The 24,521-nt window shown below is 37.2% G+C and overlaps 3 protein-coding genes across 3 annotated transcripts; 1 reads left to right on the top strand and 2 right to left on the bottom strand.

The window, feature by feature from the left end:
• Positions 1–1,614: 1,614 nt before the first annotated feature.
• On the bottom strand, positions 1,615–4,982 carry r3hcc1 (R3H domain and coiled-coil containing 1; the record flags this gene model as incomplete). Its single annotated transcript, XM_055207260.2, has 7 exons — positions 1,615–1,889; positions 2,122–2,217; positions 2,292–2,362; positions 2,448–2,620; positions 2,698–3,178; positions 3,866–4,003; positions 4,840–4,982. Coding segments are annotated over 7 exons (1,227 nt in total), but the record flags the coding sequence as incomplete, so codon positions are not given.
• Positions 4,983–5,580: 598 nt separating this feature from the next.
• On the bottom strand, positions 5,581–8,261 carry golga7 (golgin A7). Its single transcript, XM_055208732.2, has 6 exons — positions 8,144–8,261; positions 7,619–7,741; positions 7,179–7,331; positions 6,985–7,086; positions 6,724–6,780; positions 5,581–6,642 (listed from the first exon to the last, which is right to left on the bottom strand). Exons 1-5 carry the CDS (start codon positions 8,150–8,152, stop codon positions 6,736–6,738), a joined length of 432 nt encoding a protein of 143 aa, XP_055064707.1. The 5' UTR covers positions 8,153–8,261; the 3' UTR covers positions 5,581–6,642; positions 6,724–6,735.
• A 6,412-nt stretch (positions 8,262–14,673) lies between these two features.
• Positions 14,674–23,322, top strand: sfrp1b (secreted frizzled-related protein 1b). Its single transcript, XM_055208733.2, has 3 exons — positions 14,674–15,315; positions 17,793–17,873; positions 22,453–23,322. Exons 1-3 carry the CDS (start codon positions 14,817–14,819, stop codon positions 22,776–22,778), a joined length of 906 nt encoding a protein of 301 aa, XP_055064708.2. The 5' UTR covers positions 14,674–14,816; the 3' UTR covers positions 22,779–23,322.
• The last annotated feature ends 1,199 nt before the right edge of the window (positions 23,323–24,521 follow it).

Genomic DNA, 24,521 nt, shown 5'->3' with positions numbered 1-24,521 from the left:
ATTTAGGTTTTTGCTCTTTCTTGCTGATGCAGACGGTTTTTGTCATTGTTGTTTCAAAAGATATCTTTCGTTTGTGGTTCCTGTGCAGGTTCCTAGTTTGTTTGCATCTGTTTACACACGTGAGGTGAGCGCGTGGGAACGCGCTGATGACGTATGATGTCTGCGTAAACAGATTGCGCAGTGGCAATATGCAGTACTTGCAATAATTGGAGCAAAAATGGCATGTCTCCAATTATTGCGTTCCGAATTCAATGATTTGTTAAACATTTTTTGGTCCTACACCTTTCACAGATGACATATAGGCCTTTTTATAAAAAATACATTTAAACAATTTTACAGTGATTGCTATCAGGATGTGAGGAGACTTTTAACCAGTATAACTAAAAATGTTTATGGATCAAAGTGTACTCCACTAATTATTTTAATACTCTAAAAATCACTAAAAAAAATTAATGCTACGTAGTATACTTATAAAGTGTTCTACTGAAGTATAACTATACTTTTAATTAGTATATTTAGTATTCGTTGCAAAACGAGATAAATCCTTTTTTTAACATTTTTGACAAAACATGTTTATTATTATGTTATCATGTTATTATTTTGTTTTATGGTGCTACTTAGCTGTATTTTTTAAGTTATGAAGGTTTAAATCAAAACAAACCAACTGCAGTTGCATTGAAATGAATTGGAATGCACAACCAAAAAACGAGATTTCTGAACAATTAAAAAAACGGTGGTTATCTCGTTTTGCAACGAAACTCTTCATTTGTAGTGTATAACTTTTAAACTATTATTTAAAACACAAAAACCTTGTACTTGTTGGTATTTATAGTATATTTTAGTACATTCAAGTATATCTACCTGGGATAAGAAATTACATAGACGCCAGTTTAATAAAAAACACACATTTTAATACAAATATAAAAACAACAGGTTTAGGTAAAAACAACTTTTTTAACTATTTTGCTTTCGTTTCCTTTCTTCATTGTAGTGCAGAAATAAACATTCTTAAAATTAAACAAATCAACTCTTAAGACAAAATAAACGACATTTACACAATAAATAAAACATGGCCAAAATTGCCATGTTTTTTCCTATCTGATCTCCAAAATATACACAGCCCATACATGAACCATGTTTGAAAGCCAAACTTTACCAACATAAAGTAACTAAGAAACTCAAACAGCTTCCTGTGAAGCAACGCCAATCATAACAAAAATGACTAAATAAGAGTCACTGTTTATGAAACGGTCTATTTGTAATAGTTGGACAAGATGCTAAGAATTGCCAGGCATGTTAGTAAGAAAATCAAGCAGGCTAAAACAAACAAGACCACATTTCCTGCTTCAAAAATTCCAAGAAAAAGTAAATTCTTACAAGAACACACTCATAAACCCTCAGATGTTCAGATAAAGGTGACATTCACCCAAAAAAGAAGCAGCGCGGCAAGATAAATGTTTGTGGAGAGCCGAGCCGCAGGCTCTTTCAGTAAATAGCTTTTCTGGATGATTTCAGGATGATATTTGTATTGTAGCTCGATCGAGGCTCATGCCATGTATTCAGAGTAAATTTAAAAGTGGAACTTAATGTATAACCACAAAAAACATTCATAGCTTATCCACAGATTCATATTTATTACACATCATACACACACCTCTCTTTTGGGAGCAAAATGCGCAGCTTGTAGTAAAAATAAACAGCAGCCCCAGATAATTTTTTATTGGATGTTGTCAAAGCTAAAAACTTGTAAACCCTATGGGTGTTTTATATTTGCCCTCTTGATCCTCCTCGCCCTCTTGATCCTCCTCTCAAACCCAACGCCCTGGTCACCATCCTGCGAGCCACTTGTGTGTCTGTTCGGGGCCTCTCCTTCACCGGTTGAATAAACTCTGTTTAGCAAGTATAAATGTCAATAAAATACATAATGTAAAATCATGTTATTCCAAATCTATGACGACTACAACTCCCATCATTCCATGCACTTTCACAGCATTATCAAGCAACAAGGTTACTGTTGTTTAGCAACCTCTAGTGGTTAAAATGACATACTGTGTGCATTTTGTACAATTCTGAAAAGTGTTAATGCACTTTATGTTAAAAGTTATAGCTCAGTATTCATACCTGCTCGTCTGTTAGCTTTCCACTTTGCTTTCTGGCTCCCCTCTGATAGAGGACGTGCCTTTAGTAACGGATGCTTAAGGGAGAGCGCCTGTGTAGCTAAACAGAACCGAAAATGAGTCCAATATATAAACGTGATATGCTGAGTAATGACATGTAGTTTAAAATAATACCTGCTGACTGACTTGAAAATATACCGAGTGCATGAGTGTTATCTATCCACTTGATCTTCATGCCCCCCTCACTATAAACACACACAAAACAGAAGAGCGTCATTTATTTCTTCATATCGATTTCTGTCCAAATGCAGAAGCGATGTGACGCATTACCTGTAGCTTGCAAAAGCATCGAGGAGGTCGTCCGTTTGAAACATGCTGGGAAAGTCGTAGATCTCGATGACGTGGGAAAACTCATTTTGGTTGAGCCAGATGGTTACATAACCGGAGTAATCATTACAGGTATCCTTTATGACAACGTCTTCATCTTTCAGGTTGGCTTTGATCTGACAAATGAACAAAAGATGAAACACAAAATATATGTTTTATTGAGTTATTATTGAAAAAAAATCTAGTTACTCACCTCAGCGTATAATTTTTCATCGTCTTCACTGTCAGGTTCCTGGAGCGTGTGATTGCCACAATCTTCTTGGTCGTCTAATGTCATGGATGTAAATAAAGACATAGTCTGGTCCCAAGCAGGAGGAAAATATGAAGACCCAGAGCTCGAAAGCAACAAAAATTCCTGATCATCCAGTGATTGGTCAGTGCCGTTCACTTCTTGCTCCTGATTGGCCACAAGCGTTTCCTTCGTGGACTCCTCTGAACTGTTGCCAAAAGGGTTGAGATTCTGTTGTTCGAGATCTGACGAGTTTTCAGACACCTTCTGCCGCAAGACACGTGGGACGTAAATAGGCTTGTCTGGCCGTCTGGCTGCTCTTCTGTTGTTAGACGTGGTTTCCGGCGGTCGGTTGTTAAATCTGTCTCCCATTCTGTTGCTCCGATGGTGTGGTGGCTCATGGGAAATGTGCTCGGTGTCTCTGCAATCCTCTTCTGAATGTAACCTGCCAGACCGATTACAACGATGAGACATCACAACGTAAAGGTGTAATCAGGGTTCACACACCTTAGTTAACGTCAAATACAAGGACCTTTCAAATACTTTTCAGGTGCAATACCCTCAAATTCAAGGACTATATGTGGGGACACATTTCAAGTAAGAGTTAGGTTACATCGTGTTACCTTTTAAGATAAATTGTTAAAGTTCACTTTTGAGGGAATTCGCGCTGCATCAGTCCAAAGACGGAGTTACAGGGACGCAGGAAGTATGGCAGGGAGAGACAGTGTCTCGTTACCTTCTTAGGGAACAACAGTAACATACGTAACCCGAGATGTTTTCATGTGTCAAACACTACTATGCAAAAAATGATTTTGGTATGACTCAACATCATTCGCATACAGAAGATATAAGCATTTAAAGCAAACAGTTTAGCACGTGTGCTTAAAAAGTCTAGAATTCTTATGATATTATCCTACACTACACAGGGAATAATATGAATTTTTTTTTCCAGAAAACTTCTTGCATAAAATAGATTCAAGCACTTTCAATGACCTGTATCTATGCATGTATATTTCTTTAAAAACTTCCCAGGGCCTTGAATTTTTTTTCACCAGATTCACAAACTTTTAAAGATTTCAAGACCCGTGGGAAGGAATCCTGAATCGGATTATATAAGATCTGCTAGCTTTACCTGAGATGAGAATAGCAGAGAACGGTTCTGCGGGCCCAGGCACCACCCACAGAAAAGGTGCTGAGGTCGGTGTAGTCCTCTATGGTTTTGTGAATCAAGAAGCGGAGTCGACTCGGAAGAGGTGGGAAAAGTAGGACGCTACAACAGAGAAACAATTTAATGAGATGACATCCGAGGAAAAACGGGGTTGAGCACTGTGTACTAGATGGCTTTTAAATGTAAGAATAATTAAAGGGGACATTTCACAAGACTTTTTAAGATGTCAAATAAATCGTTGGTGTACCTAGAGTACATATGTAACGTTTTAGCTCAAAATACCATATAGATAATTTATTATAGCATGTTAAAATTGCCACTTTTTAGGTGTGCCAATTTGGGTGTCCTTTAAAATGCAAATGAGCTGATCTCTGCACTAAATTGCAGTGCCGGTGTTGGATAGTGCAGATTAAGGGGCCGTAGTGTCCCCTTCTGACATCACAAGGGGAGCCAAATTTCTATGATATATTTTTTCACATGCTTGCAGAGAATGGTTTACCAAAACTAAGTTACTGGGTTGATCTTTTTCACATTTTCTAGGTTGATAGAAGCACTGGGGACCGAATTATTGCACAGATTTTCACGGTATGACCCCTTTAAGATATTTAACTATTGAAAGGTATGTAACAATGCATGCAGACATACACCAATAGTATCTTAATAAATTAAATTACAAATTCAAATCATTTATAAAATGTGACCCTGTGAAATTTAGAAAGTCTAAAAGATTTGGAGCATCAAAGGATGATTTAACATTGATTTCAATCTTTAACATTACTATATTAAAGATATCAAGGTTATATTTTCACAGAATGATCTTTACATTATGTAGGATGATCCTATGTCGAAAACAACGAATCAAAAAAGACTTTGGGTTTTCCCAGACTGGGTCACATATTATACTCGTTGGTATATTATTTATGTGTGTGATATGTTACCTTTTCTGCTCATTTCTCTTCTGAAATGTATAGATTTCCTCAAGGACTGTGTGAATAAAAGCAGCCTCTTGTTTTGGGAGGTAACAGCCATCGATGCAGGGAAGAGCCAGGGTGTTAAAAAAAGAGGATCTTTCTCCACACAAGATTTACACAAGGAGGTTTTAGTGGTTCCTGGTTTCATACGTTAAGATATTACAAATATATTTAACAGATCAGCAACTTACAAGTGATATCTCAAACTGTAACAGCTATATGAGTTATGCAAGTTATAAGACAGATTGTAACATAACTGTTAATTAAATCAAAATACATTTCCCTACACAAAATAGACCGTCGTTCTGACGAAGCAGCTTTTAAATGTTATTTTATTTTTAAGTATGATTAAATAAAAAATAATGAGAGAAGAATCGCATTTCAGGGAAGGGAAGTTAACGTACTTGAATATAAATCTCGCTTACAGTTTAACGTTACTTATCTTAGCATTAGCCAGCTAGCATATCTCTCAAATGTCATTTAAAAACTACAAATGTAATAGACAAATATTCAACTCACGTGTAGTGTAGTGAATGGTGTTAGCGACACTGGTAACGATTAAAAATTCGTTAAAACGGAAATTTAGACAGAACTACTACAACGATTATCTGTTAAGAATAAGCAAAACAGACAAACGTCACCGCCGGGGAGATTGGTGAGCGCGCGCACTCTAGTGGTCAGGAGCGGAATAACGTTCAAGAAATGAGATTAACTTGTTCATGAAAACACTTTATTGAACGATACATAGTTTAAATAAGTGTCAAAAGATTTTCAAAAAATGACACAGATGCAAGACAGATAAAAAGATTTACGCAAGAAGTAGGTTAAACTGACAGCAGTAAGGACTACAAGGAGGTTATGTAATATTAAGCCATGCTATTAAAGGAGTTTATGGCATTTGTGTGTTTTCAAGATTATTTTGCAGACCCCGATAAAAGTACAGCAGTCCACTGGACAAGTGTAGTGTTAAAAATGCTTAAAGGAGGAATTAAACACAGTGTGCTATAGAGGGGCACTACATGATGGAGCAATGGAGAAGATTATAATGTGTTATCCCTATTGAAAAATCCAGCTAAGACCAGCATAAGCTGGTAGTTGGTTTAAGATGGTCCTGGCAAAACTGGTGGGTCAGCTGGTCTTCCAGATTAAAAAGTGACCAAAACACAGCTAGACCAGCTTGCTACACCAGCAATACCAGCTAAAACCAAGGTGGGAGACCATCTTTAACCAGCTCACAATCTTATGCTGGTCTAAAATGGATTTTCAGAAGGGAATAAACCGATTACAATAACAAATTCATTAAATACAATACATTTCCAGACTTCCGTGTATACAAAACCAAAGCAAAATCAGTATTGTAAGAAAAACAGTTTTAACAAAACCATAACTGATCAGATATCTTCGAAACAGATTGTAAAAACGATTTCAACATTGATGATGCAACTACTTTGTGACAGAACACTGTGCACTTAATCTATACTCCTCAATCAAGACAAGTATATACAGTAAACATAAGCATTATAAAAAAATGACAACATAAATGTACAATAAATTCAAAATAAGACATCAGAGGGCTGCTAAATGACAGAAATCTGATTGGGTGAGTTTCTGTAAGATACATTATAGAATCACTCTCTTAAAAAATAATAATAAACCGAAAATAAAGTTAGCATACACTATCTACATTTAAAGCAACGGGGTAAGGACATTTTGGGATGGAGAAGCAGGTACTGAGTCCAGCAGACCAATAATCACGTTCCACACATGATCCTGTAAATAAAAAAATTATGGTATGTGGTTTGGTTCAATAAGTTCAATTGTTTCGAAAAATCATTAGGGAATAACGCTTACCTTGGGTGTGTTTTATCTTGAGCCAATACTTCTATCCTCAAAAATAGTAATCTCCACCTTTAAAATTTGAGTTAAGAAAATAAACCAGGATTTTCCATTACCAAGTCACCATTTGATCAAAAGTACTCCTGTAAAAAACATTATTTATTTAAGTAGAATGATTGAAATATCACAGATGAAGCTTTACAAAAGTAATTGTGCTACCACATATTTGGAAAATATTAACACTTTTTAATAGACATATGTATACAAAAAGGATACAACTCTGAGTCCTCTCTCTATAGGGTCAGTCAAGAGAAGCCCAAGGGGAGCATATATCTTCTCATTCTGCTCCTGGATGTACTTGGCGATCTTTTTCAGCACCTGAATAAAATAACACATTACAGATACATAAATAAGGATGCAGATAAGTGTAAATTTATCATGAAATATAATCCTTGTACACGCAAATGTACCTTTTCATAATGGGTCTCCATGCAGAGAAAGATTGTGTACGCAGTGAGGCAGGCCAGACAGCCCTCCATATATGACCTTCCACCCAGTTTCTCTGCCTCGGCATACAGATTATTCAGCGTCTGCATGGTCTCTTCAAACTGTTGCTTATCAATCTGTCAAAAACATGTAAAAATAAACTATGTGTAGATCTACATTATTAAGGTATATACAAACATGCATGTAATTCAGAGATAAAAAAGTGGAGTGTACATCTCAATAATTCCTCAGATTCAAAAGTTCTCTAACATAATTGTCAAATGAGAAAATAGTGACCAAGCCATAGCCATTTGTAGTGTAATTTAGCATTTACATATTAATTCAATTAAAAAGTGGGCATATACTATTGTACCAGTGCTGTGTCTTATTATACTGGCTATCAGAAAGATCAGTCTTTACACACCCTGCTTTCCAGCTCTGATGGAAACTTGGTCTGAAACTTGCAGATGGTGCCAGAGGTGTAATCTCTCTGAACAAAAACCTTGGAGGCGACGGCGGCTTGCCGTAGGTCTTGCAAGCTGTGCGTCTGTATAAACAAACATGATACTTAGTCATTACAATACGCATAAACACATACAGTAAACAGACACAAACGCCCGTATATCACAGCCAAATATATCAAATTAATACCACTCAAATCTGTCGACAACACACATCTCGTTTAAAATCAGGACTGTGCTTGAATTTAATATAAACACACTGATATAAAGTCAAATGAAAACTGGATATTGCGAAAGTTAATGATCGACGTCGAGAATTATATTTGACGGACACTAGAGGAACGCTAACACAGATAAATAAATCTATCATTTATAAGAATAAAGGTTAGTTTAATATAACGTTTTACTTCTGTACTTAAAAAAGCAAATAAACAAATAAACGTGAGGAAATAGGTGACAAAATGTTGTTTTATTTTCGATCTTCGTACCTCCGCCATAGTGGCTGCTGCTCCACTTCCTGTTGTTCAACCTCCTGTACTCCTGAAAATACAGTCCGGCAGAAACCTTTGCCTTGTTTGTGAATTCCGCGTTTCGTTAAATAATGTCCTAAAAATAAAAATGTCAAGGTTTTTGCAATACTGTTAAATTCTGAAAAAAATGTATTTTATTAATTTCTTAAAAACACTCAAATAGTTTCATCGACACGGATTCGTTTTGCGTTACTTAAAGGGGTCATATTATGAGATTTTTTAAAGATGAAAAATAAGTCTTTGGTGTCCCCAGAGTGCATATGTGAAGTTTTAGCTCAAAATACGCCACAAAAAAATTATTATAGCATGTTAAAATCGCCACTTTGTAGGGGAGAACCAGGGCAAACGCTGGACGAAAGTAACAACGCGATTTTCTCCGAGCCCTGATAACATTTGCATCCCAAACTATGACAGCATCTATGACACTACCCTTGATAGAGCTGACAAATATCGCGTTATTTACTCACCGTTTTCCGCGTGTAGGTCCATAAAGGTGTTTTCAACCATGATAGGTAAATTCCTCAAACGGTCATTTTTTTCTTATAACGCGTTGTGTTTTTCGTTTCATGCGTTAAAGTACTGACCAATCTACAGGTTATTTAGTGCTCTAACACATCCTGAAGTTTGATTTCTCAGAGTTTTTCAAAATAAAAGTAAATCGGGTTTAAATGTCAGGAGTTGCTGTTGGGACAAAAATAACACTTGTTACAAGAATTTTTTTTTATTCTCAACAATTTAAGCTTGCACTGTTGGTTGCTTTTGAAACATTTGATAAAACTGAAATTTAAAATTAAAATGTGATTTAGGGTGGCCATGCGTGCCGGTTCCGCCGGACGCGTCCCGAACGTGTTTTCGGGTTCGTTCTCTGGAAGTCGCATCGCTCGACCGCATACGTCATCGAGGTTCTCACATTTCAGTTAAAATACATTAGAAAATTAAGATTTATTTCTTTTAAGACATGCAATCATTGTAGTTTCATTCTTACCTTGAAATGTAACGGTTGCTTTGCTGAAATTAAACCCGAAATATTAAACCTTGATGACGTATGCGGTCGACCAACGCGACTTCTGGAGAACGAACCCGAAAACATGTTTGGACGTGTCCGACGGAACTGGCACGAATGGCCACCCTAATGTAATTTCATTATTTTTTGCAAAGATAAATTACAAAATATGTTTGCAGTTACATATTAACAAGGTCATAGTCATGTATATTTAATAAGATCAAATTTAATAACACAATAATCTATCTTGTTTTGTTGTGTTACTTTTGATCCGCCTGTGTGTCACTTTCGTCAATGCAGGTGGGGTTGAAAGTAACAATTCACTACTTATGTTTAAAGTGAAATTCTACTGAAGTCGTTTTACATTTTTACAAAATTCTCGCGTGCGTGCAGAGAATGGTTTACCAAAACTAAGTTACTGGGTTGATGTTTTTTACATTTTCTAGGTTGATAGAATCACAGGGGAACCCAATATTAGCACTTAAACATGAAAAAAGTCAGATTTTCACACTATCACCCCTTTAAAACTGTTTTGATAACACATAAACGCAGTTTGAAATTAGCCTGTCACTTATTTCACTAAATCATACTGTTATCATAACTTGGCGAGAATGCTAATTCAAATAATATACTGTAAAAATAATAAAAAAACAATAGTAATTGTAATTTATTTCATTTTAACATGCCATCGGCTGTTTAACAGTAAATCTATTACAAAATTGTTTTATGTAGTGTGTTTTGGGACTTAGTAGGATTTAATGGGGCTCTATTGGTTTCCACACATTAGCAGTAGAGACCCACAGAGACCATTATAGGTGTGAGCTGCAATTTGACCTCAGTAAGTGTTTTCATTGGTTAGACATACGCACAACTATAATAACCCCTTTAGGGGTATGGCTGAAGATGGAGTCCAATGGAGGGGTGCACACATGGCCAATTAAACCTTGCTTTTATTTCAGTAGGGTAAAGGTAGGTGGTCAAGTTCTGTACTCACTCGTATACAAAAGTAAGGCTGTGTTAAATTACATTAAATGTTAGGAAAGAGAGAGGACGCAATTACACTCATCATATTATAATGTCTCAAAAAGAATTTAAAAACAGGAGTTATATAACGTGTAACTTGGAAATATGTAGCAAAAGCTTGTATCATTTTTGTTTCCCCTAAAATAAACAGAGAGGTGCTAGATACTAGCACCGTATAATTTAAATCTGAAAGTAATGACAGACTAAATTAATTAAAAACAGAGATGATCTCACCACATACTTTAGATAGTAAAGAGGTATTTGTTTGCCAGCATTCAGACAATACTGTCACAACATTTTGGAAATCAGGAAATGGAATGAGAACATGGAAAAGTATGTTTTTAATTCCCAAAAGCAGCCCTGTAATGGTCCAGCTGGTACTAAGATCTGAAAAGCAATCGGAGCCTTCTTTAAAATGCTTACAGCTAAAGCAGTAAAGCCTACAGCACTGCGTTAATTCTCATGTCTTCATATTTGAAATCCAAATTTTACTTCTAGGTGACATTCAGCAGGGAATCACTCACAGCTGTTTTATGCAATCTCTAAAGAGACACCTACCTAGTAAATATTTTATGATACAAAATGGGCTCCAGCATTCAATATTTACCATTACTCACCTCCTTTGAGATATTTTTGGAATGTTTTAGTACATTAAATATGATTGCAACCTGCAGTGTTTTTTTCATACACTGACAATGTTATGATGTTACAATATTATGTCAATCACATGATTAAACGCATATTTGTAAGGGACTGCAGTAATGTTTCATTTTTACAAAAATTGTAAAAGTGTTATTTTTGATGTAGAGGATAACCACACATCACTTTATCTGTATTTACTTTACTACAAAATTGAACTTCATCTGCTTTTTTTCTGCATTTGTTTATTTGTTTCAAAGTTTGTTCCCTCCACATGTGGCCTTTATGATCAGCCAAAGTTTTCCTAAAAGTTTCAACTGAGGTAACTTTAGCACTGTAATTAAAACCAGAATCTAACAATCATGCAAAGTTGTGTCTGTAAAACATTTTGTTTTAAATCATTTGAACTCCTCCCTACAAGTGCTGTTTAAGAAGTTAAAGAGCACCTATCGTCCAATTCATGATTTTACAGTAAGTGTGTACCATTAACGATATACAAAAGGTACATACCCCAAAGTAAACAATGACGCGAGTTATCGTCTGCAACGTAAATCTCTTTTCTTGGACTACAACAAACACACGGATTGTACGCAACAGTTTACTTCCTTGGATTGATGATGTAAGAAAGACCGACATTTATCATAATTCCTCCCACTTTAGCCTGTAAATTAACTCCTGTTAGCATTGCATTGTGACCGAATCTTTCAAACATGGTAAAAAGCATCACATTTTCGGCTGACGTCAGAGGTATTCAAGCCAATCACAACGTAAAGATTAGTTGGCCAATCAGGACCCAGCGCTTTTCAAATCTGTGCGTTTCAGAAAGAGAGTGAAATCTGGAGCTACAAAAATGTACGGTATGTAGAAAATAATCTGTTTTTTTAAACCATAAACATTGTATTATACCAAATACACAAAATAACATTGTTTTTAGCAATGAAATAGGTGCTCTTTTAGATTGCATACCTTGTGAGCTATCCCAACTATACTCACATTTTAATTGTTTTTATATTCAGTCTTTAATTATTCATTTTTATTTTGTACACTGTCAGAATAAAATGATCACTTTGCACCTAAAGAGTTGATACCTGAGAGGCACATATTGGTACCAAAGAGAGTACATATAATTCAAAGGTAATGGTACCTGTATACATAGGCTATCTGCAGTGGCCGCTGGTGACTTCTCTTCCGAGGGGTGCAAATTCAAAATAAGTGTTTGGAGTGTCATGTATGTTGCTCGTGTTTTCAAAATATGTGTTTGTTGCGTTATGTGAACCTTGTGCATCACGTGTTTTGTCAAAATAAGTGCCTGCTGCACACGCGTCAAGACCGTTTATGATAAAAGAGACGCTCACGTTCACAAAATACACGCAAGACACTCACTTAACAGTAAACTCTGATTACGCATGAGATTATGTGAGTATCTGGCAAACACAAGCGTCTCTTTTATCGTAAACCCGTTAGACACATCTGCAGCAGGCACTTATTTTGATAAAACACGTGATGCACATAAGATCACTTGACGGGCAGATCACATATTTTGAAATGACGAACCACACACATGACGGGCTACATACATGTTGTGACGAACTTTGCATCGTGCGCCCTAGCAAAAAGAAGTCGCCGGCTTCCACCGCATATCTGTACCTTAATGATTATTAGGGCCTTTTAAAGGGTACTGCCCTTTGATTTGGGATCTTGGGACCATTTTTTTCTGACAGATACCTAAAAAATTGGGATTGCTAAATGAAGTGCCATTTTGATGTGCATGCATTGTGAAATACAGCTTGACCTAAAGAAGCCAATATGGTCAAAACCCTGCAGTTAATGTTGTATCAATGAATTTTCGAAGAATTTACTGCGTATAAAGTAATATTTTCTGGATATAAAGTAATCTAAGTGATCTACAAAGTCAGCAAGATACAATATGAAAAAAAGATTAATTCAATGTACTCAATTTTTTAAGGTAAGTGGTTGCAATCAATTTATTCAAGCTAAAAGGTTTTATGTTTTGTTTTGTATTTCTAATTTTTTTGTTTAAATGTGGCTTGAATGGATTGGTTGCGACCACTTGCCTTAAAAAATGTTAGTAAATTGAATGAATATTTTTTTTTCAGTGCTGTTTCAGTATAATACAGAAATTCTGTTTTGTTACTTAAGGATAATTGACGACGGGACATTGAATTATAAGAAAATAATGCACACCCAAGGTGCAATGGTTGCACCGCGGGTGTGCAGTGTTTTCAAATAGTTCAAGGGGCCGGTGTCAATTATTCCTCTTTTATATCAGTTACACAGTTTGTGTATAATAGAGCCCCAAACCATGTAAGCCCATATCTTTTTTTTTTTAAATCTGATTTCAGCAAACACATGAGTGGAGACTACTTTGAATGAATCTCATTTATATCTCTAAGCTTCTTACAACGGGTGGTCTCAGAGGAGGGATACATGTCAGTTCAACACCAGTGATTTCCCCTCAATGTACAATAGCTTTCCCAAAACTACATAAGCCTGTATCAAATACCACCAGAACACTTGGTCCAAAAAAGAAGCATAAAAAGATATCTTATGTGTTATCCAATTTTATTTCCATTTGCAAAATAGAAAATGTCTAATTAATTTGAGTACTGTCAAAAAGAAATCTGTGGGAAAAAATCTGATTCCAACATAAGTGGAGACTTCATAAAACTTTGAATGACTTCCATTTATATCTCTAAGCTTCTTAGTGCAGATGCTCTCACAGGAGAGGTGGATGTCAGCATAACACCACTGACTTTCCCTTAATTTTTCATTTGCATAGTGTGAAACATGAAGGGCCAATTCATCCTGACAAAAATCTAAATGTACTGTAATTCAAAAACACTCCTACACTGCCTAATAATAAGTGATGATGTGACATGACAAAGTCTTTATTCAGATAACACTTCATTGAAATTCTTAAAATCTGTGATTGTGAAAGCCAGCACACAGCTGCAAAACTCTGGGAGTAATTCACTGACCAGGGATCAGCTGTAATGTTTCTTATAATGACTGAGGTTAAAAGCTATTAGATGAGTGTGAACAGCACATATCAAGCAGCACTGGATATCTCACAAGCATCTGCATCCCAGTTGCAAAAACTAAGCCAAAAATCGCAGATGCTTCATTATCCATTGTAAATAATGTGTCGTAGCAGAAGAGCCTTCTGGCTCGGTTTGACCAACATGACAAACACTATATATCAAGCTGTGAAACTTTTATAGAACTGGATCAGACATTTTACAGATGCACCAGTGACAAAGACCATGCACATTTTCATTTTCACTTTAGGCATTAACCTTTAAAAGCGTTACATTTGGATGTCAGTTTTTACTGCTTCTACCAATGTGGTTGTAAATAAAACAGGGTACAACAAAGACAAAATTGCTCATGTAATTTTATGTTGAATGGTGGGAAGCCACAAATTTATGACAAAATATTGGAAACAGGGATTGGCTTGTTTTATATGTGCATTGAATGATTTAGATTCAACTTTATATGATCGCATGAATGTGGTTACTGATAAAGTGATAATCTGGGCAAATGAGCAATTTTTGTAAACATTTTATTGGGTTAAATGTTTAATATCTAGTGACACTGTTGATGAGCTCTTTGCATTCACAGTTTTAGCAGAGGCTAATGCGCAAAATATATAACATAAGCATTAAACAATCTCTGAGGTGACACGTGCTCACACATGTCTAAAGATCTTTATGAATACCCACTAGGGGTTAAACTTTTTAGTTTTGCTTCCCGAAAATAATTGAGCAATCTCTTCACAGTTTGCCAAGCCAAAATGCGCGTGCGGTGTTGGTTCTTTCGAGCGCGTTCATTTACTGTCGCGCTCGCACCCGAACAGCAGTGCGCGGATCTCTCATCACGAGCCTTTTTACTTCTTAACAGTGCAGTGCAACACAGGCAGTGATTGACTATTTTGTTCCCCGTGCAATGAAGAACTTTATCCCCAACCTGTGGATCGTTTTGGTTCTCCTCCCTTCGCTTAAAGCTGCCGAGTACGATGATGACTTCAATTGGAAACTGGATATGGAGATCCACGGTAACGGCAAAACCCCAGCGTGTATGGACATTCCCGAGGACCTGCGATTATGTTATGATGTGGGCTACAACAAAATGATGCTTCCCAATTTACTGGATCACGAAAGCATATCGGATGTGAAGCAGCAAGCAAGCGGCTGGGTTCCTCTGGTACACAAAGCCTGTCACCCAAGCACGCAATTGTTACTGTGCTCGCTCTTTGCGCCCGTATGCCTGGAGAGACCCTTATATCCATGCCGATGGCTCTGTGAGGCTGTCCGGGACAAGTGCGCGCCTTTAATGGAGTCATTTGGGTTCGCGTGGCCTGACATGCTGAAGTGTGACAAGTTCCCCCAGGACGATTTGTGCATTTCCATGAACGAGACCAACAGCAATATCTCCAAACCCGCAGGTGTGTATAGGCTGATAAATCTGTATCTGATAAAATGTTGTGTGAGCTACTCGTGAACAGTTGAGATATTAAAATTGTGCTTACAGTGTCAGAAAAAAAGTTCAAAGTTGTCACTGCTGCAGTATCTATTAAAAAGGTCCCAATATGTACAATAGGTACAAATATGTATATACATTTGGTACTGATATGTACATTTGTAATAGCTAGGGACAATTTGTCTGACATTGTAGATATGAATTTCTTTACAAAGGTAAACTTCTGATTATTATTGTACATAGATGTTGTTAAAAAGACAACAGATGTCCAGCATACATGGGAACTCAGTGCTGTTTATTTACATTTTTAGTCAATTTGATATAGAGAATACAAGGACTTTTAAAAATAATGGTTTCTTAAAGTTTTTTTTTTTTTTTGTCGGGCTGTGTGGTTCCATTAAGAACTTTAACATCCACAGATTCTTTGTATAGGGGAAATGCTCTTTAAACAATAAAAGGGTATGAAAGAAATGGTTCTTTAAGTACCCTTGACTGGAAGGTTTTTTGGGGAACCAGAAACTACTTCTTCTATTGGCATCACTGCAAATAATCTTTTTCAGCACGTTTATTTATATGAATCTAAAGCAGAAAGTGGAAGCAACTTTAAATTAGCAAAAAATTGTCATAGTTTAGATTATTGTACTGTTATTCTTAATTTTGGGAAACAAATAATAAACTGTGAGGTGTATCTAAACTGGTTTTATCATAGACAACAATAACAAAACCTTTAAATGTGCAGCTGATCAAGATTACATACAGTGTGATATCATACAGAAATGAGACATATCATGAAAATCTGACTTTTTTTCATGTTCAAGTGCTATAATTTGGTCTCCAGTGCTTGTATCAACCTAGATAAAATATCAAAAAAGAACAACCCAGTAACTTAGTTTTGGTAAACCGTTTTCTTCAAGCATGTGAAAAAACAGGTAATTGAAATTTGGCTCCCCTTGTGATGTCAGAAGGGGATAATAGCGCCCCTTAATCTGCACTGTCCAACCACGCCACTGCCGTTGGGTGCGGAGATCAGCTCATTTGCATTTGGAGGGACACACCCAAAGTGTCACATTTTGGCTCACACCTACAAGGTGTCAATTTTGGCATGCTATAGTGAATTGTCTATGTGGTATATTGAGTTAGAGCTTCACATATGTACTCTGGGGACACCAAAGATTTGTGTGACATTTTTAAGAAGTCTTGTGAATGTCTCCTTTAATGCTAATGTTTATTTTATTTTATGAAGTACATGATGTTTCGGGAAGTTCGTTTTTAAAGAGGACATTTCACAAAACTTTTTTCAGATGTCAAATAAATCTTTGGTGTCTCCAGAGTATGTAAGTTCTAGCTCAAAATACCACATAGATAATTTATTATGACATGTTAAAATTGCCACTTTGTTGTAGGTGTGAGCAAAAATTTGTCGTTTTTGGGTGTGTCCTTTTAAATGCAAATGAGGTGATCTCTGCACTAAATGGCAGTGCCATGCTTGGATAGTGCAGATTATGGGGCAGTATTATTCCCATCTGACATCAGAAGGGGAGCCAAATTACAATAACCTATTCTATCACATGCTTGCAGAGAATGGTTTACCAAAACTAAGTTACTGGGTTGTTGTTTTTCACATTTCATAGGTTGATTGAAGCACTGGGGACCAAAAATAGCACTTAAACATGGAGAAAGCCAGATTTCATGATATCCCTTTTATTGCATTTTGAAAGCATACAAAATTTTACCTTGTGAAATCAGTAAAGGTGACGTGATTATATGTATGGTTTTGAGTATAGTGAACACACACACACCTGGAGCAGTGGAGCAGATATATTACTGCAGTTTCCGGATAGCAACTGGGCAAATGGTGCCTTGCTAAAGGGCATCTCAGTCATCCGTTAGAAGCAAACTGGAAATTTTTGGGTTACAAGCCAACTCATTAGGCCATTATTGCCCAGTCCAATGTTCGGAATCAAACTTTGATGCTGCTAGTCTCATAATACAGTAAGATCATAAGATTTAAGACTGGTTTTCACAGACAGGGCCACATATATTATTTAATTATACAATTTCAATAATAAGGCTTTTTTTTATTAAAATAAATAGCATAAATATTCATTTAAAGGGGACATATCATGAAAATCTGACTTGTAAAGATCAACTCAGTAACTTAGTTTTGGTAAACCATTCTCTGCAAAAATGTGAAATTTGGCTCCCCTTGTGATGTCAGAAGGGGATAATACTGCCCCTTAATCTGCACTATCCAATCATGGCACTGCTATTTAGTGCAAAGATCAACTCATTTGTATTTAAAAGGAAACAACCAAAAACTGCACGTTATTGCTCACACCTACAAAGTGGCATTTTTAACTTTTTACCTCTTAAAAAAGTCTCATGAAATGAATTGTATTTCATATTAGAGGATATTCATATTTTCTCTTTTTTTTTTCTCAGGCCAGCCTTCTGTGTGTCCACAATGTGACAACGAAATGAATGCAGATGCAATTCTGGAGCACATGTGTGCCAGTGAATTCGGTAAAAAAATTATTTCTGTCATATAAAATGGTCAAATACAATTACTATTATATAATTTTTAAAAAGCAGTATATGTTTTTTTTCCCAAAAGACTGATATACATAACTATTAGATAAATAAAGACGAAACTCAATAAGTGGGATTTTTTAACTACATTGCTAAGACATGATGCTAATGTTTCCTATAAACAACATGCAAGTAAAATCATTTACAGACACACTGTGTTTACCTTTGAAAGTCTATTTTTTTAATCAAGACTACGAGTATGTTGATCTGTAAGGCCCTACAGTTTAAATCTGTTTGGAACTGTGTTTTTTCCATATGAATCTGAAAATGAAAACCTAATATTGCCTAGACTATTACGGAAATCTGTCTAGAATGAAATGCAACTAAACAAAAGAAATTAAAAATTAATAAAATCACATAACGACATTCAGATGTAAAGGCTTTTGGAGCTGATCTTTTATAATCTTAACCAATGGAAACCATTTCTTGCTCCAAGCTCCAGTTTCAAGATGCTGCTACTAATGCAAGCGATTTTAAAACGATTGAATCATCGTCCGGACTTTAATGATTTCAAGAGAACGAATCATTGTGATTCTGCACTCATCCAGGTTTCTGCCCACACATTTGTTTCCAATAATATTTTTGCCCAAACATTTTAAACATTACATCATGGCTTTTTACTCTATAATTGCTGTATGTTTATCTCATGAGACAATAGACCCCTTCACGGTTCACGTCACAGGCAGTTTCCACTGCGCATGTCAGGGTCAGAAAAGCCATTACAGCAGATAGAGTTGCGTATTATTCGGTATCGTCAAAAATGCCTACTTACGTCGTGGGTTGTGAAAATCGCACCAGGTCTTTCGTTAAGTTTTCGCGATTCATGCAGAATCTCAAAAACAAAAAAATACAACATCTTCAGCTGCAAGCAATTAACGTGCAGACTGGAACAATGCAAATATCAAAGAGGCTTGTGTTTGTTGTGTTCACTTCATTTGAGGTAAGTCATAATTTTTCAGCCCTGTTAGATTACATTATAAAGCCTGGATGGTATGAACAGTTTGACCCCATGCTGCGCGCGCACCCGATAGTCATTCAATGTTTAGAAACTTTGAAGGGGTCTATATAGGACGGTGTATGAAACTGATGGTGGTGTTTAAACAGTACAGCATGTGTGTCCACATTTTTCAGTATTGTTTACTCTCACTTTACTCTTTTCTACTCTTTCATTTTCATATATTTTTTAAATACGCAACCCAAACGTTGTCCGCTTTATATTCAGATTTCATGTCTAGATTTGTTTTTCCCCATCTTTGTAGAGCCATGACAGTGAATGATTAGATTTCAACCACAAATTGAGATATTTTGAATATACAAAAGTCAGAGCTACATCTCCCATTGCAGTTTCTAGGAACCAGTGATGTGGTCAGAATCTGGCAAGCTTCTTTTTCAAGATCTGAGATGTCGTCAAAGGCAGGAAGCTTGCCGGTGGCAATAACTTCATTGGACCTTTTATTTTTATGGCAAGCTATCAAGCACCAACCCAATAAAGGCTTTTTGTAGCCATTACAGGATGACTACGTCTCAAGCTATGCACGTATCCCCCACACTAGAAACTTGTGGTTTGTTCAAGTTTAAAGCACTGCATGGCTGAAAAACATTTGTAATAATAATTTGTTTTACGGTAAAGGTAGAAAGGCAGCACATGAATACGATTAGCACAGAGATTAGCATAACACTTTTATTTAATCCGCATAAGACCACTTTAAAATAAATAGGAAATTTACCGGCCTTTGGTGATAATCAAACATAGCTGTGTACTTATGAACCACTTGGCTGTAAAGCAACAATATGTAACTCTGGTTCATGTTTTCCCCGTGTGATTGATAAGCGTCATAATGTGTCGTAAATACTGTCGTTGTATAAGCCTCCCTGTGGGTGGGGTAATACACTTGAATTTGTTGACTAAAGAGCAAGGTATACTTTTTTCCGCCTGTGTCCATGTCGCACGCGCAAGCGTCCACGCAGCTTTCATACTTTGGAAAACTCATCCACGACGGACCGTGTTCGACGCGTACGCAATACAAATTATTTCTTATTCAAATTATTACTCTATCAGGCCATCAGGGCAGCACTGATTTGGTGACATATAAACAGTACATTAAAGAGCCAGTAAGATGCCAATTTTAAGCGTCCTATCACTGTTTATATAATAGGTTATTACAGAAACTAACATTTTACACTCATTAAAGCATTTATGTAAGCTAACCGGGTCATAGCAAAACCGTAAGTACAGCATGCGTTAGCCGTTACTAACGTGACTCTGACAGTATATTAAGAGTTTAAACAACGACATCATTCTTCATTAATCCCAGCAATAAAATGACGATAGAAACTAACATTTTACACTCATTTAAGCATTTATGTAAGCTAACCGGGCCATAGGAAAACCGTAAGCTAGCATGCATTAGCCGCTTGCTAACGTGACTCTCTGAGAGTATATTAAGAGTTTAAAAAACAACATCAATACACATCATTCATCATTAGTCCAGGTTATAAACATGACGACAGACATTAACATTTTTACACTCATTTAAGCAAGTATGTAGCTATAATCATACTTACAGGTTTTGGTTAGGAGATGCATGTTGTTCCAAATAAAGTGGGTAGGCCTACTAAACCATCTTTCACTGCCAAATCCCTCGTTGAAAAAGTAATTTTAACCACTGATTCTTCATATATATCTTCATCCTTTGGTAGTGAAAACAACACAAACTGAAAACACAGCATGATATGATGTTTACACACTAACTAGCTGTGGGCAGGTCAGCGTTTTCATTTCTCCCGCGGGCAAGGCTGTAGATGGAGATTATTATGCAAAGTGTCGGTATTACGTGGATAAAGTCAGGCAGGAGATTCAATCCATATGACGACTCGTTTCAGCGATTCAGAGTCGACTCCCTACTTTAGAAGCCAATAACTTTATTAATCGTGCACTTTTTGGTTCAACTACTTTGCACATTGTTTACATTGATGGACAGCTACATGACACACTGCAAAACAGGTCATTTTCGATTATGGATCTGTGTGGCTCTTTAAAACATTTAGGATAGATTGCATAGTAGCGGATCCACAATTGCAAACAACGTTTAGAACAAACAACAAAAAAACAAAGAACAGGAATCAAACATGATGGTGACGCTGTCTATTGCCTTAGTGTAAGTGTTTGTAGTGGAGTGTCGTGCAAGCGCTCGAGAGAATATCTGCGCGGTCTCAAATTTTGGCCTGCACGCGGACGGTGCGCATGGACAACCACGGACGCTCCTGATGATGGAAATGTTGTCATGCGGACGGCGCACATACGTGGACGGCCATAGTATGCCTTCGGCTAAAGCTGATGGAACCGGTGAAGTAGTTTGTGTTACTCAGTAGCCACAATTTTTTTCTCCACATTCGTAAGTTTTGGTACGATTTGCCTTGACCCCTGTGACATTGGGGTTAGGTGTGGGGTTAGGGGTTCGGAGAGAGAGAAAAATTCACAGCACATTTGAGTTTTAATTGCAACAAACCACCATCATTGTGATCAGTGTTTGCACTTCATCCGCCCATTTGCATTTTAAAGGACACACCCAAACGGCACATTTTTGCAGACACCTACAAAGGGGCAATTTTAACATGCTGTAATAAATTATCTATATGGTATTTTGAGCTAAAACTTCACATATGTGCTCTGGGGACACCAAAAATTTATTTGACATCTTAAAAAAGGCTTGTGCCATGGCCCCTTTAAAGGTAAAAATCTACACAGTGTTGCTTTATGTCATTTAAGGGCATTCTTTTACCATTTCCCATCCATTACAACAGTGAATGGTTTTCACATCATAACATATCACGATGGCGATGATAGCATAATGGATGACAGGAGAAAAGCTCCAAGAAATTGAAACATTTTTGGAATCTAATACTGGCTCTTATACTAGAAATATGCTGTAAGTCCAAATTTGAGTAGTAGTCAGTGAATGTACATTTTAGTATAGAGCTGTCAAGCTAAACAATGTATTTTAAAACACTCATATTCCTCCTTATGGCTTCTGGTTGCCAAATATATAAGGAATGCCCCTGGGGGTAGTAATAGGCCCCCTCCAGTTTTAGACAATACTAATAGACTAAACTTGAGAAGAAATGTGTTGTCTCTCTATTGATCTTAGCGGGATTTAGAATTTGGTCCGTACCCAACAATCGTATCCTCACGCACTCTTGATGATATTGCGATACAACACATTGCACCACACAGCTTTGCTCAATTACCTCAACAAAGCATCTGAAAGAAATAAGCTGGAGTGAGTTCTTGGCTCAAATGTGAAAACAGATCAAAAAAAGAGTTTTCAGCATCTCCATGACAAAAAAAGAAAACTACAACAAGGACCCTAAGCAAAATACTTTCGAGTATTCAAAAGTTTTTTTTAACTTACATAACTGTTTTAGATGTTACCAGATAGTTTTGTATCGTATTGTATGTAGTGGCCTTGTTGTTAACATAAATAAATACAACTCAAAGTATTTTCTCTTGCAGCAATCAAGGCGAAGATTAAGGAGGTGAAAATTGAGAACTTGGACAGAAAGGTCATTCTGCAGAAAAGGAGGAAGCCGGTGAGGCTTGTAACTCTGAAAAAGCCGGACCTGAAGAAGCTTGTTCTTTACCTGAAAAATGGTGCAAAATGTCCTTGCCAACAACTTGAAAACAGTGGAAAAGTCTACTTAATTATGGGTCGCTTGGTTGGAAAACAGCATATTCTGACTGGCATTCACAAGTGGGACAAATCAAGCCAAGAATTTAAGAAGACCCTTAAAAAACTTAAAAGCTATAAATGTCCAGCATTTGAAGCAGTGTTTAAGTGACCAGTTTTTAAAATGATAATATTGATATTGAATTGTACTCCTCTTTTGTGATTATAGCATTTTATGATCTTTTTTTTATTACTGTACAGTATACAAACAAAAGTTAAGCATTGGAGTTTGCCTAACAAATACCTGAACGTGTTTTATGCCATTTCAAGCTTCAACATTTATAGCCAATACAAGAAACAAACAACATTTACCATAAAAAATATTTACATCCATTATGCTGCAAAATGCAATCATTATTCATTCATACATTTCAGGTCATTATCCATGTCTATATAGTGTGAATTCTGCTTTGCAAACACGAACTTTGATATATTTTGACGCTTTCATGTTGGATTAATTATATTTTAGGCAATCTGTTGTTTTATGTTTCATAAACAGCTGTCTGGCCGTTTCGATTCAATCATAACACATGCATTAATCATTGGACACACTTTGTTTGACAGTTTGTTAGTTTGGCTTCATCATGAAGTGAAAGATGTATGCCTGATGGACTGTAATCATAAAATGAACATTAAAACAAAACATATTTTTACTATCTTTGACTATATTTGAGTTTTAATCAGAATTTCGGTTTGTTGCAGAAATAGTACTTCTGTACACACACACACACGCACGCACGCACACATTAGTTAACTTCAAATTCAAGGACCTGTCAAGGACTTTCCAGGTCCAATACCCTCAAATTTAAGAAGCTAAATGTGGGGACACATTTCAAGTGAGAGCTAGGTTACATCATGTTACCTTTTAAGATACATTGTTGCAGTTCCCTTTCGAGGAAACGTCTCGGTTACGGATGTAACCCTCGTTCCCTGAAGGCAGGGAACGGAGACGTCACGTCGATGACCGACGAATTGGGAGCTCGCTAGAGAGACCAATCTGCTTCGAGTGTAACTAGAAAGAGCCAATGAACATTGGCATGCAGTATTTGCATATGCCGGCCACGCCCCGCCGGGGGAGTATAAATACAGCCGGCAGCTGAACTGCATTTCATTTTTCGCTGAGGAGCCGAGCATAAGAACCCGGCCGTCTCAACAATGGTACAGTAGCCGTGGCGAGGGGACGTGACATCTCCGTTCCCTGCCTTCAGGGAACGAGGGTTACATCCGTAACCGAGACGTTCCCTTTCAGTCGGTCACTACGACGTCACGTCGATGACCGACGAATTGGGAACCCCTACCAAAGCGCCACGGCGGCTGCCCCTTCCAGTGCCCTGCGTAAGCCTCTTGGGCTCTTGTTATAGAGTCGCCAAGACAGGGCTTACGCAAGGAAGCCGGCCAGTGCTGTTCCTGTAACCCAAACAGTGGCACTTAGTAACACCGGGAAGCGTAACCATTCCGGCGGTAATGGAACGCTGCGGAAACCACAGCCTCCTAGGGGGGCTCTACTGTGGAAAAACAAAATGAAATAACCGCCAAAGGGTTTTCACTGTACGTCAAAGTCTCTGGGGTGCTACAAAGAGACTACATCGCCCGGAGACGGCAGAGAAGTTCTGCCAGGGAAACATGGTTCCGGCTATACCACGGAAATACACACACGGGAATCCAAAGGTCGCTACATATGGACGCCAGGCCTAACAAGGGCTTACATGAATTCACCAAAGAAAGGCCAGCGCCAGACGCTCCGCCACATCTGACGCTAAGGCGTTGGAGGAAGTGGTAGAGTTTACAAGGGAACTTCTGGCACCAAACTAGCGCCCTAATGGCGCTGCAAGCCGACACTCGGGCCGGGGTCTCT

Source organism: Misgurnus anguillicaudatus, chromosome 12 (genome assembly GCF_027580225.2).
Source record: "Misgurnus anguillicaudatus chromosome 12, ASM2758022v2, whole genome shotgun sequence".
Taxonomy (NCBI): Eukaryota; Metazoa; Chordata; class Actinopteri; order Cypriniformes; family Cobitidae; genus Misgurnus; species Misgurnus anguillicaudatus.
This window is presented reverse-complemented; position numbering and strand designations above follow the sequence as displayed.

Excerpts from the sequence above, each read along its gene's own strand:
- golga7 (XM_055208732.2), bottom strand. Across the intron at positions 7,332-7,618 it reads CATCAGAGCTGGAAAGCAGG|ATTGATAAGCAACAGTTTGA; the intron begins GTGTGTAAAGAC and ends TGTTTTTGACAG. Across the intron at positions 6,781-6,984 it reads TAGAGAGAGGACTCAGAGTT|GTGGAGATTACTATTTTTGA; the intron begins GTATCCTTTTTG and ends CAAATTTTAAAG.
- sfrp1b (XM_055208733.2), top strand. The coding sequence starts at position 14,817 with ATGAAGAACTTTATCCCCAACCTGTGGATCGTTTTGGTTCTCCTCCCT. Across the intron at positions 15,316-17,792 it reads CAATATCTCCAAACCCGCAG|GCCAGCCTTCTGTGTGTCCA; the intron begins GTGTGTATAGGC and ends TTTTTTTCTCAG. Across the intron at positions 17,874-22,452 it reads CATGTGTGCCAGTGAATTCG|CAATCAAGGCGAAGATTAAG; the intron begins GTAAAAAAATTA and ends TTTCTCTTGCAG.